This window comes from Podarcis raffonei, chromosome 17 (genome assembly GCF_027172205.1).
Source record: "Podarcis raffonei isolate rPodRaf1 chromosome 17, rPodRaf1.pri, whole genome shotgun sequence".
NCBI lineage: Eukaryota > Metazoa > Chordata > Lepidosauria > Squamata > Lacertidae > Podarcis > Podarcis raffonei.
Window position 1 is genome coordinate 5,147,916 of NC_070618.1, and position 13,892 is coordinate 5,161,807.

The 13,892-nt window shown below is 46.9% G+C and overlaps 1 protein-coding gene across 2 annotated transcripts in view; it reads left to right on the forward strand.

Moving 5' to 3' along the window:
- Positions 1-351: 351 nt before the first annotated feature.
- GNE (glucosamine (UDP-N-acetyl)-2-epimerase/N-acetylmannosamine kinase) overlaps positions 352-13,892 on the forward strand; it is a 39,224-nt gene continuing 25,683 nt past the window's right edge. The window contains exon 1 of one of the 2 annotated variants that reach the window (XM_053371274.1): positions 352-517. In XM_053371274.1, the coding sequence (XP_053227249.1) occupies positions 464-517 (54 nt within the window). In that variant the 5' untranslated portion in view covers positions 352-463. Of the gene's footprint in view, positions 518-12,168; positions 12,404-13,892 lie in introns of those variants that run through there. The other variant, XM_053371275.1, reaches the window with a different exon arrangement.

A 13,892-nucleotide genomic window follows, 5' to 3' on the forward strand; every position in this document is an offset into this window, starting at 1 on the left:
GTACCACTGTATGTGACAGCAGCATCTCCCCTCTCCGATATGGGGCTATAGCTAACGGCAACCTTCACTACAGGGTTGTTGTAAAGGTCTTGTCATGTAAAGCGCCTTTGCGCTTAAAAGGGGCCCTCTCTGCTTCAAGATGGAGACTGGCAAAGGTAATAGGAAGACTCAGAAACAATTCCATTGGCTGCTTTTAGGGGAATAGGAAAACTCTTTATGTTTTCATCTGGAAAAGAGGCTCAGCTGACATCCTGGTTGCTACGAAGGAAGGAGCAAGCATATGAATGAGTCAGATCTCTCTCTCTCTCTCTCTCTCTCTCTCTGAATGACTTTCGAAGGGGGCAGGGCTTCAAGTGGAGAATGGAATTCAGGTGCCCATCAGAGCATCTCCCGGGGAAAGCCAAGAGTTGCTTCGCCCGCTAGAGCAGCAGGAGGACGCCCAGAAGCTGAGATCCTCTACAGGATGGGGAGCAACGTGCGCCTTCGCCGGGAGCAGCAGATCCCCCTCGGTCCCCATGTAAGCGAGATCTCGACAGAGAGCCTTTTGTTTCGGGAACTGCGGGCGGGAGGGGGGGGGAGAGACAGACAGACAGAGAGCGCGCGCCTTTGGAAGGCAATGGAGAAAGCGAAAGGGTTTGTTGCGACGAATGGGGGACGTGGGGGAGGCGTTTTTATGTGTGTGGGGGTCCCTTCCATCCTCGCCTTTTGTGCCTTAAGCCACCCGCACCTTTGTAGGATAGGGACCCCGCACAGCTCAGAACAGAATTGGACCGGTGCATGCATACAAAACACACCGAGATGGGTCTCTCTCCCAGCTACAATTGATGCACCGAGTCCGCTTCTGCTCTGCATTTCCTCCGGGCAAGATCCGTTCTCCGGCGACGGAAAAATGTTATGACTGGCCAGCGATTGCCGTTAGCTCGTTTCCAGACAGAGGGGCAGAGACTGTCTGGAAACGTCTGAGAGACAAGCCCTATTCCTTTTTCCACTCCCATTCTGGTCAGATACTCAATAGTAGTAAGTTGTTGTTTGGCAGGGGGTTGTTCCCCAGAGTGTAAAGGAAATGCACTCTTCACGTGCTCAGGGGCACTCTCATCTCCTGGGAACAGACAGCTGAGCTCAGAGGAAGCCTGGTTTAATTTATACACCAGTCTTCGCTTAGGAAGTCCAGGTCGCTTTTAAGAGGGGCTCTGAGGAGGGTCACAAATGCAGGCTTAGTTTCAGCAACAAGAGCCTTCCTGGTCCTGGGCCACCCCAGTCGCAACCTCTCTCACATCTTGTCAAAACTCCCCACCAAGAGCTTGTAGATGCAAGTCTTGATATACTAAAGCACTTTCTAATTTGAGTTGTGCCGCAATTGCTACCCTTACTCTAAGGAAGCTATGCTGCTATCCCTGCTGTGTTCTAGTTTGTGGCAGTGTGTACTGAGGCTGCAACTCTGAGACTGAGCCCCACAGAACTTAACTGGACTTCCTTCTGATACAGATACATATAGGATTGCACAGCAAGAGTTTGAAATCCCTGCAGCAGTTATTTTAAAAGCAATTATCTGAGACCTAAAGCTCGTAGAGCTTTGTGTCTTCAGAAATGGACAGCAGGAAGTTTGGGGGGAGTGCCTGTTGTTTTATTGCAAGATGTTTCCTCTGGAAGTCTTTGCGTGGAAATGAGGTACATGTTTCATGTCATCAAGCCCAGTCTTCCTTCATATAAATACTCAGAAATAAGAAGTTTTCTTGGGAGAAAGCCCTGATGAAAATTGCATAGAATTAGAGCACTTAACGGGACACGGGTGGCGCTGTGGGTTAAACCACAGAGCCTAGGACTTGCCGATCAGAAGGTCGGCGGTTCGAATCCCCGCGACGGGGTGAGCTCCCGTTGCTCGGCCCCTGCTCCTGCCAACCTAGCAGTTCGAAAGCACATCAAAGTGCAAGTAGATAAATAGGTACCGCTCCGGCGGGATGGTAAACGGCATTTCCGTGCGCTGCTTTGGTTCACATGACCTGGAAGCTGTCTTCGGACAAACGCCGGCTCCCTCGGCCAATAAAGCGAGATGAGCGCCACAACCCCAGAGTCGGTCACAACTGGACCTAATGGTCAGGGGCCCCTTTACCTTTACCTAGAGTACTTAACAGACTTTTTAAAAAAATGTGTGCATTACAGGTTCACACACTCATTGAAAGGCTGGAATAGCATCTATATGTGTACCTGTGAGATTGTGTTCAAAGAATGACAAATGTTTGTGCACAATGAGCAAACTCCCTGCCGTGTGTTTGAGGAGACGGCTCTTCCATCAAGTATTAAGCAACCATGTAAAGCACAGCATGAATAGTAAAGGAGCTTGATTTAAATTGTACAAGTTAAACTGAAGTAACTGTTGCTGTGAACACAGGATGGTCTTCAACCATGTGGCACTCCCACCCCTGTGATCCTTGCTCTGTAGAATTGGAGAAATCCCCAGAGCAGATTTAGGAGGCACACAGGGAAAGGAAAGCACAGAAAAGTCCCATTGCACAAGAGGAACTTGTTCCGCCCAGGCAAAGTGCATAGGGCTGCATCAAATACAACCCATAACGTCCCAGGTGTCTTGCTTTGGAAATCAAACTGTTGAGAAAAATAGCTGAGATTATGAATTTATAGAGGATTGATATGGGAAGTGATTAAACGTGCTCATCATGGGGCAAAGTGACCTATTGACTCCTTCCACCCACTATGCATATATAGTAATTGCTACATGGATTCTTGCATCTTAATAGTACACACAACATAAAAACAAGCCTCACTTATGTTTTGGATCAGGGTTGCTGAGCTGGACAGAAAGAAAGCTTCTTTTGTGGTGGGGAACCCACAATTCGCAACCATGAAAACTGGATTTTTTAATGTATTTGCTGATAAACTTGACCAGGTTGCCGTGAGATGTGTAGAGGGGACAAATGCAGCATTGATGCAAGCGGAAGATAATGGCTTAGGTTTACTTTGCAAAAATGGGAAGTGACTCAGTTTTTACAGGTTTTGCACTTCTTATAAACTCAGCTGAACTCAGGTAGAAGTTTCTGAGTGAGATTGAACAGCATGATTCTTAGAGCCATAGGGAAGATAGGGGGCAGGGGGCCAGCGGGTGTGTCTGCCAAAAAATAAATTAGTTCTGCCCTGCCCTCACAGCATTATTTATTGATTTTTTGCATATAAAACAGAGCTCCTTCTCCTTTAGAATCCAGTGCACCCTTTTTCTTAGCTCTACAAATATTACAAGTCTTGTGCACCCTCACTGGGCAGATTCAGGCTTTTCTGTACTTCTTGTTCTACAGGTTTGCCAAAGCCACTGATTCTGTTATAGGTGACTTTTACTGAGACCCCACTGAGTAAAAAAAGGTTTGTTCTTAAGTGGTTTGAGAGACCACTTGCTAGACCACTTGCTAGTGAGACTGCATGCCAGGGGTGTCCTTAAGACGAAAACCATAAACACAAAAGTAAGTTCAGGCAGTGAGTTCAATGGAACACAGTTCTGAACAAGCATGCTTCAGATCACACTCCATATTTTTTTCCAAGAACATGACGAATTACTTTGGAGATCAAGTCTACCTGGAAGTTAGGCTGTCTAATCTAGAAGCCCTACTCCCAAATTTCAGAAGCATAGCTTTCTGTGGCTGGGTTACTTGTGGAAGAAATGTACACTGCACAGACTTTTAGAAGCACTGTTACACAGCATGTCCTGCACTCGTGTGTATTTAACATTCAGCTCTGAAAGGGTTTGAACCTTTTGCAGGGGATCAGTATGTGCGTTCATTCAAAAATGTGTGTATACCTTTAACTCTCATGCCCAATAAAGAATTTATCACACGAGGAAGTAGAAAAATGTTGGTTTATTACACAGAAATATTAGCAGAGTATGTGGGTGCTGCTTCAAACAGGAAGCTTACAATTATGCAGGCAGAAAATAACCATACAGTGCGTACACAGCTTGATTCTAAAGGGTAAAGAAGAGTCCTTAAACTAAATCCAAAGTCTGGAGAGGGAGCGCAGCAATGTGCTACAGACAATGTGCACTAAAAATAAATAAGAGAAGGGGGGTTATACTGTCCTTGAAGTGTAAAGGAACACAAAGTCTGGGATCAGAGATCTGTGCCTTCTATGAGACTTAAGCTACCTGCTTGGGAGTGAGAGTTGCTCAGTGGGTAGATCATGAGACTCTTAATCTCAGGATTGTGGGTTTGAGTCCACGTTGGGCAAAAGATTCCTAAGTTGAAAGGAGTTGGGTTGATGCTTATAATCACTGAGGAGCAAAGAGGGGGTCTTCCTGGAGCTGTCAGCTGACTAAGTATTGAAAATCAAGGGTTTGTTTATACTTCAAAGCTAACTAAACTTTATGAAAAGGAGAGGCGGCATCCTAAGCAAAGACCTTTGAACCATTGTTTATTCCTGCTGCTTTACTGAGATTGAAGTAAAAAGGCCTAGTTGAAGAGGAACGTTTTTTGCCTGGCATCTAGATATGTAACAAAGGCACCAGGCGAGCATCCCTGGGGAAAGCATTCCACGAATGGGGAGCCACCACAGAAAAGGCCCCTTCTCATGTTGCTACCCTCCAAACCTCTCATGGTTAGGATTTATCCCTCAAGCAGCTTCATCAGGAAGAATCCAGGTTCCCCGGCCACATGTCTGGCCATCAGTAGCCAAGGTCAGAGGTAGTCAACATGGTACCCTGCAGAAATTGTGGACTAAAACTTTCATCAGCCCCTGCCAGCATGGCTAATGGTCAAGGATGATACTAGTTGTACTCCAAAACATCTACAGTCATACCTCATGTTGCGTCCGGTTCAGGTTACGGTACATCTTTTCAAGTTGTGTCCCGCGGCAACCCAGAAGTAACAGAACAGTTACTTCCGGATTTCACAGCTCGTGCATGCGCAGAAACACTGAATTGCGTATGCGCAGAAGCACTAAATCACGCCGCATGCATGCGCAGACGTGGCGCTTCTGTATGTGAACGCTTTGAGTTGCTGACGTGCCTCCGGGACAGATTACGTCCGCAACTCGAGGTTTCACTGTAGAGGCACAATGACTACCCCAGCCTAGGGTATCAAAATGTTGAAAGCTAACCCTGTGCTTGCTTAATCATATAAAGACCTAGGCAAAATTGATTTATTGTTGTGGTAATTTGATTCTTGGAGACTTTATTATGTATTATATAAGTTTATGCTGTGTTCTGCTCTGGGATTGGTTTTAATGGACAGCAGCTTCTAAATTACCTAAGCAAATAAATAAGCAGACAATAAGTAGAAACATGAACACAACCAAACCACAGATGACTGCAGAATCACTTTAACATGTACATTGAGGCCTAAAATAAGTGGATAAGCAGAAAAAGAAACATAACCAAAACCACAGCATTCATATACTGAACAGTTTTGCATTAATCGATCAATAAGACTGCATTAGCGGGACTAATACATAACTGAAAAGCAAAGCATGTAGAGTTGTCTTTGATGTAAAAGTTATATTAAATACCATAAAAACAATTCCAGTTACAAATATCTGCAGGAATAATGTGTAGCAAAAGTACTTGGAATCCTCTCCTTGAGTCTCCTACATCCTAGATTAAAGATCGCCACCTCACATTACTGTTATATTCATTTTATTGACTTAGGGAAAAGATAAACTACTTGCTGACTTGGTGTGAGAAATTGAGCAGATTTAATGGCTGATATAATCAACTGCTGGGGTTTTGTAACATCACAATTTTAAAGTAAAGCTCTAATTGCTGGGAAAATGTCTTTCTGACTCTATATAAAAACGTTCACCTGAATTGGCTCTGGTGGAATTACACTGGACAGTAGCAAAGCCTCATATCCAAGCATGAACCCATGCAGAGAGTGTGTGTGGTAATTTCAAATGGGAAAATGATCAGAAGACATCCTGCCCCAGCTTCTGTTGCTCCCGGCTACATGATTACTATTGTATCTCAAGGGCTACATAAGCCATTGTCTAGTGTTATGGGGGGAAACAATAACATCGATAGGACTGCAACACTCCCTTCGTCCCTCGTCGCCACCCCCATGCCAATATTAAATACTTGTGATTCCAGTTTGTGGCACACCAGTTTTGCCATTTCACCCAAATCTTGCAAACTAGGGTTACAAATTATGTTGAAATTATATTTTGCAATTCTTGTTTGAATAAAGTGGCAGAACTGTGGCTGGTTGCAAACCTGGAACAGAAATTGCTACTCTTGGTGAGTGTGGCAGGAGGAGAGATTATGAGCCTGAGCTTATTCATGCTTGTTTGTTTCTACTTAACCATAGTTTGGTACAGTCGTACCTTGGAAGTCGAATGGAATCCGTTCTGGAAGTCCGTTCAACTTCCAAAACGTTCAGAAACCAAAGTGCGGCTTCTGCAGGAAGCTCCTGCAGCCAACCGGAAGCCATGGAAGCCTCATTGGACGTTTGGCTTCCAAAAATAGTTCACAAACTGGAATCGTCATTCCAGGTTTGCAGCGTTCGGGAGCCAAAACATCCAAGTACCAAGGTGTTCGGGATCCAAGGCACAACTGCTTTAACAGCACTGTAGTAACAATAACATTCCCTATGGTTAGCCTTAAGCTAGAGTTTGATGCTGGCTTTGAAATATACTTTAGGGACATACAGTGGTACCTCAGGTTAAGTACTTAATTCATTCCGAAGGTCCGTTCTCAACCTGAAACTGTTCTTAGCCTGAAGCACCACTTTAGCTAATGGGGCCTCCTGCTGCCACCGTGCCGCCAGAGCACGATTTCTGTTCTCATCTCGAAGCAAAGTTCTTAACCTAAAGCACTATTTCTGGCTTAGCGGAGTCTGTAACCTGAAGCGTATGTAACCTGAAGCATATGTAACCTGAGGTACCACTGTATATTCTATCCTTCAACAAAGAAAAGGGAACAAAACCAAAAACAGTTTAAAAGCTGTGTTTTTAAAAGAGCAGCATAAAAGTATTCAGCAGAAATTAGATTGAAAAGCCTGATTATTTTTATTTTTATTTTAAAAAAGATGCTGAAACTGCATCAGAGTATGAATTGGGTGAGTCTCCCTGGGCATGCATGCCGCAGTCAGAGTGCCACCACAGAGAAGGTCCTTCCCATGGTAGCCACTCACAGGCTAGCAGGAACACCAAAAAAAAAAAATGTATTCTGAGGAATATCTTGATGTAAAGGCAAGCACACTGCAAGCTGACCTTCAAAGCTTGGTTAAAGGTAACTGTGATTGTACAAGGCCACGTCTGCCTTCAAGCAAAACATGCTGTGTGCTAGGGAATAGTTTGCCATTCTGTCACTGAAGTCAGACTGTTGTTATCTTCATCTGCAGTTCCTTGAGTGAAGTGTATTTTAAGAAGCGATAATAGGAGAAGAAGTGTTTCAGTCTGGCAGGGGCACTTCTTTCTATAGTTAGTTCTAGTTTGCAGAACTCTCAGGATGCAGGCCCATACATATTTATCTGAGAGATAAGGCACTTTGAGCTTCTGTAATCATGCGTAGGATTGGCGCAATAAGCACATATGATGATTCATTCATTTTGTAAAAGCACCGAGTGGTGTATTCAATGCTTCTAGAGCATCCCCAAATCTTGCATATGAATAATGCTGAAGCAGGAACGTTAACCGTATCTGCCTTAAAAAATACATTTGCAAATCCATTATATCACAGAACGTTTACCCACCTAATCTGAGTCTGAAGCAACATGAACAATGTACCAGAATTTTTACTGGCATGGTGTTGAGCCTGAGGGAAAATATATTTGTCAGGAAAGTTTTGCATTTATACATACAATCAGCATTTTGGACTTTAGTCATAATTTGAAAAGCAGGAAAGTTCACACAGGGCATACTGCATAATACCTCCTCCCTGTGGATCACAAATACCTCCCCCCCCCCGGATTTAAAGCAGGGACAATAGCATGGAGGAAAGGGTTAATAAGACCCCCCCCCCATTCCACTCAAATTATCAAACAACCACCTCTTTCTCTTGGCTGCATCTACACCATAAAAAGCAATAGCAGATTGCCAGATCAATAGCAGATCTTCTGGCAAAATGCATAGCTTAACTGTCATTTGTGCAAATTATTCAAGTATGGTCTTTGTAGGCAAACATGCACCTCTGGGCACCACACTGCTAATGCCTTGCATAAATGCATAACACTTTTGTGAATGGTGATTACAAAAAATATTCCAACTACCTATGTTTTATAGAGAAATTAGCAAGAAAAATATACGTATCTCAACAGTTATCCATGTCCTGCACTCACAGAAAGGATTCATGTGAGTCTGTTGCTCCAAATGTAGCATGCAAGGAGTGTGTAACATTATTCACATGGGAAATGCTCCTCTGTAAGCTACAACAGTGTGTTTAACTGCTGTTTAGGTACCTGGAATTTAAATTCACTGGCTGACCTTTTGACCATGTGTAAATTGCACCATTTATCCATTTGCCCTTGTGCACTGAATTAATATTTAACAAGAACTGTTCCTTTCTAAAACCTAAAGAGATAACCAAGCTATATTAAGCACCTTATCATAGGCTCTCCCTTTCTCTTGAAATATACCTATTGCATATAGACAATAAGGAAATAAACACCCTAATTTTATTATCAATATCTACAGGGCAGCTCCAAAGTGTATTCTGAAATAAGGCTATCACCACAAAGCATTATGCTTCCTGTCCCATATGGCACCAGGCCTTTTTCCGGTCCCATCTTGCCAGTTCATACTCTTTCTCTTCTTGACCTTTTAGTAAACCCCTGGAGGAATTTTATTTATTTTCTCCGGAAAATGAATTCCCTATGTACAGGTAGACAAATTACGATCACTAGGAACATCTGTAGTCACTGACTGCCCAACCTTATGCAAGTTCTTTCAATAGTAAATCCAACCAAGGCAGCAACCCTTTGCACCCTTACTAGCAGAGCTGCCTAAATACTTTTTATTTATTTATTTCGAGCCTCTCCAGCTTTCCAGCTTGCTGCCTCATTTCTCTGTCACATCACTCTCCCTCATATCTATGCACTAAACAGTGTTAGAAACTGAGATATGAAAGCTTAGGAGCTAAATGGCACCTTGAACCTAGGTTATGGGCGCAACAATGGAATGTCTAGGCACACTTTTTTATAAGAGTACAAAGCTGAAAATGAAGGAACTGCAGCTAAAATATTATGTTCATTTCTCACATGGACTAGTCCTTCCCCTGCCCGCCCCCCTTAATATTCTTAAGAGGGTCTCCTCTCCAGAGAGTAGCTGGAAGTGGGGAGGCAGAAAAAGGTCCTTTCTTTCCACTCTGTAGTTTTAATTTGAAATCTTAGGCCCAGAGCTCAGAAACTGCTCACACTAATGAAATTCCCTGTCGCAAAATGCGCAAAGAACAATGGGAGTTTCGAACACTGACACTAAACTCTGGCTTTATCTGTTTGTTGAGGGAGGGGGCCCCATTCATTTCTCATCTTGCACCAAACCCCTTGATCTTTTGTTCTCTTAATGGCCGGACTCTCAGGCAATCACAGAAAGCTAACCTGGCATAATTAGCTTTTAACACTTGCTGGATCCAGGGATTATAGGGGTCTGGCACCCACAAACTCATAACACTATGTTGGGTTTTTGTAAGTGGCATTGAGTTGCCCTGGCAAGGAAAAGTGACTAATAAATATAACAAATAATAATAATCAGGGGTGTTTTTTGAGCAGGAACTCGGAGGAATGGAGTTCCCTTACCTTTTTTTATAAAAAAAAATTGGGTTGGGTGGGGTGCTGGAACGTATATATACCCAATGCCTGAGCCAAAAATCTACCTATAACTGTAATCAATAAAGTTGTGGCCGTTTCTAATCCAGACCATTGTCTGCTTGAGTTTATTAACCACATTTCAGGGGTGCCAACTTGTCCAAAGAAATTGAGGGGGGGCAGGCAGGCGGTAAGCTCCACCCTGCATAATCAATCACATGATGGGGTGCGCACACACTACAGTATTTGAATGGCAATGCCCATCAACTTTGTGGGGTCCAGGCGCCTCAAATATTTTATGAGGGGCACAAAGACTCCATGGACCCTAGGAGTTGGCTCCTAGCATAGCTGTCAACCGTCCCATATTTGGCAGGAAACTCCCTTATCCCAGCGCCGTGTCCCGCTGCTGTCCCGGATTGATGATGTCCCTTAAATTTCCTGGGTTTCATGCTCGTCCGGCTCTGAGGGAAGCAGCGTCTCGGGGTCCTCCGCCGAGAGAGAGAGAGAGAGAGAGAGAGGGAGAGAGAGAGGGAGTGAGTGCATGGGCTGCCGCGTCCCCGTCTCTCCCTTTTCCCCCTCAGGGGCGCGTTGTGAGGAGACGGGTGGCGGTGGGCGGGCGGGCAGGCAGCCCCTCTCTTGCGAGACTTCTGCCGCGCTGCCAGGGGAAGCCGGAGGCGGCAGCGGCGGCTGAGGAGGCGGCCTGAGGGAGGAGGAAGAGGAGGGGATGGGGAGGGACGCAGAAGGGCGGCGCTTCAGCGGCCGCGGCGGCGCCGCAACTGCCTCATGCTGGGTTCGCGGGCGGCGTGGGCGAGAGTCCCTCTTCCTCTCTCTCAGGCGGGGAAGGGCCAATGGAACTCCTCGCGCCAGGACGACGGCAGCCCCAACGTGCTGCTTAGCATCCCCCCCAACCAGTGCAGCATCTTAATGTAGTGATTTCCCCCTCTGCACCCCTTTCATAACTCTATTTTTATAAATGCCGTATTTTTCGCTCTATAACACGCACCAGACCATAACACGCACGTAGTTTTTAGAGGAGGAAAACAAGAAAAAAAAATTCGAAACGAAATAGTGGATATATGATTTTTGTGGTTCATGCTGTGGCCACAGACATGTGATCTGACAGTGAGTTTGGAGTAGCCCAATGCAAAAATCCTGAGGATCCATGTGGATCCATGCTTTGTAACCACGGAGGAGGAAAGGAAGGGGAACCATGGATCCTCTGCTCACGACTGCAGCAGATCCCCCCGGCCACCCGCAGGCATTCGCTCCATAACACGCACAGACATTTCCCCTTACTTTCTAGGAGGAAAAAAGTGAGTGTTATGGTGCAAAAAATACGGTAATTTGTCCATCCATAGTTCAAATTTTTACAAGTTTTCTGTCAATCCTACCAATCTTTACAATAAACTTCCCCCATTCTTTATTAAAGAGGTCCGCTTCCTGGTTTCTAATTCCGCCTGTAAGCTTTGCCATCTCGACGTCGTTCATCAGTTTTGTCTACCCTTCTTGTTTGGCTGGAGTTGCAGACCCTTAGGATCATCTAGTCCAACCCCCTGCAAAACACAGTCAGTGGCAGTCAAAGCAGCATGGCTCCATCAGTGCCAGATTTCTGCAAAAGCTAAGCCAAAAATCCCTTATTTTGGCTGCTGATCCCTTATTTTCCAGGGGGACACGGGTGGCGCTGTGGGTAAAACCTCAGTGCCTAGGACTTGCCGATCGCATGGTCGGTGGTTCGAATCCCCGCGGCGGGGTGCGCTCCCGTCGTTTGGTCCCAGCGCCTGCCAACCTAGCAGTTCGAAAGCACCCCCGGGTGCAAGTAGATAAATAGGGACCGCTTACCAGCGGGAAGGTAAACAGCGTTCCGTGTGCTGTGCTGGCTCGCCAGAGCAGCGATGTCACGCTGGCCACGTGACCCGGAAGTGTCTCCGGACAGCGCTGGCCCCCGGCCTCTAGAGTGAGATGAGCGCACAACCCTAGAGTCTGTCAAGACTGGCCCGTACGGGCAGGGGTACCTTTACCTTTACCTTTTACCCTTATTTTCGAGGCTGCTGGCCCCTTATTTTCAAATCTGTAAGTTGACAGCTATGGCTCCTAGCCACTGCCGGGGTGTGTTTGTGTGGCACTGCGACTGGGCCCATAATAAACAAACAAGCCAATTTGGTGAATTCCCCCACATTTCTTTCCAGAAAAACAACAACGCTGATAATAATTAACGACATCAACAATACTAATAACACCCCTTCGTTCCCCACCCCCTCGCCTCAGGCAAGTCTTTTCTGGGGTCGACCCAGGGGAAGGGGAGGAGAGGAGGCCGAGGAACCCCTTCCCGCCAATTCCATCCTCTCTCTCTGCAAGAAGGCGGCGGCCGCCATGGGCGAGCAGAAACCGCCTCCGAGGCTGAGGGCGAAAGCGGCTCCTCCCCGGACTGCGGCCACGCAGGTGCTGCGAGAGAGCCCGCGCGCTTAACGGTGAGCCGGGCCGCGGCCACGCAGGCACCTCGCTCCCAGCGACGCGGCAGCCGCTCCATCCCCACAGCAACGACGCGCCCATTTTGTTTCGGAAATCGCCTCGCCGGCGGCCCCCAGGCGCCTCCGCGGCAGAAGCTGCCCCGTTAGGCCGCGTGAGGCGGAGCCCAGGCCCGGCGGCGGGGGGCGGGAAGCGGAAAAACTGAGGTAAATATTTCCCCTCACGGATTTTCTCTTCAAGCGGGGAAGCGGCGAAGGGGTTGGGAGGCCGCGGAGGCGGGAAGGGCCGGGGCCATCGCCCTCCCTCGCCGCCAAGGAGCAGAGAGACACGGCCTCGGCAAAACGGGCATTTGCTTTTTTTGAGGGGGGGACGCCGTATGTGTGAAGGGCTGCTCTTCTATTTGGGGAGAAGGTGCCATGCCTGCCTTTCCAAAAAAGAGAGACTTTGCTGCAGCTCCCTCCCCAAGATGCGCCCGAAAGAAGCACCCAGATAAGGGGGTAGGGCGGGGGAACCCACTTGTTTTCCGTCTATATAATTTGGTTTCCATTCTGAAGGGGAGCGTGGAGAGTAGCGGGTAAATCGTGGCAGAAGGGATCGCTGCCCTCACATGGCAATCGGAGGAGGCTCTCCATCTCCTCCTCCCCTTCCTGCTGCTTGCGGGTTTTAACATTGAGGCTGCAAAAGCCTGGCCGAAGCAGGATGTTAGTTAACAAATAGCCTTAAAAAAAAAAAGATGATAATCATCATCTCGCAATGGGTGCAGCGGTGGCTGCTAGAAAGCAGATGCTCTGTGGTTTTAGATTAGCGGTTGGGAGGAAATGGAGGGCAGTGGGTGCCTTGGCATTTGGGGCCCACCGTGTGCCAGAGGCAAGATGTTATCGCTCAGAGAGGCAGCTTCGAAGACCCAGGAAAGAAGGCTCCAATCTGAAGGATTCCCTATTTTGCTTAAACTGTTTTAAATCCTAGTAAATGCTCAGACACAGGTGGCGCTGTGGGTTAAACCAACAGAGCCTAGGACTTGCCAATCAGAAGGTCGGCAGTTCGAATCCCTGTGACGGGGTGAGCTCCCATTGCTCGGTCCCAGCTCCTGCCAACCTAGCAGTTCGAAAGCACAAAGTGCAAGTAGATAAATAGGTACTGCTCCAGCGGGAAGGTAAACAGAGTTTCCGTGTGCTGCTCTGGTTCGCCAGAAGTGGCTTAGTCATGCTGGCCACATGACCCGGAAGCTGTCTGCGGACAAACGCCGGCTCCCTCGGCCAATAAAGCGAAATGAGCACCGCAACCCCAGAGTCGGTCACGACTAGACCTAATGGTCAGGGGTCCCTTTACCTTTAAATGCTCAGAAAGGTGTTCCCCCAAATGGCAAGACAGGGTTTTTTTTAAAAAAAAAAAATCAGGGATATGTACCAGAAAAGTGGATCTGTTCCTGGGTAAAATAGGGACAATTCAAACATAAGTACATATGTATGTATGTATGTATGTAGGTAGGTAAAGGTAAAGGTACCCCTGCCCATACGGGCCAGTCTTGCCAGACTCTGGGGTTGTGCGCTCATCTCACTCTAGAGGCCGGGAGCCAGTGCTGTCCGCAGACACTTCCGGGTCACGTGGCCAGCGTGACAAGCTGCATCTGGTGAGCCAGCGCAGCACACGGAAACGCCGTTTACCTTCCTGCCAGTAAGCGGTCCCTATTTATCT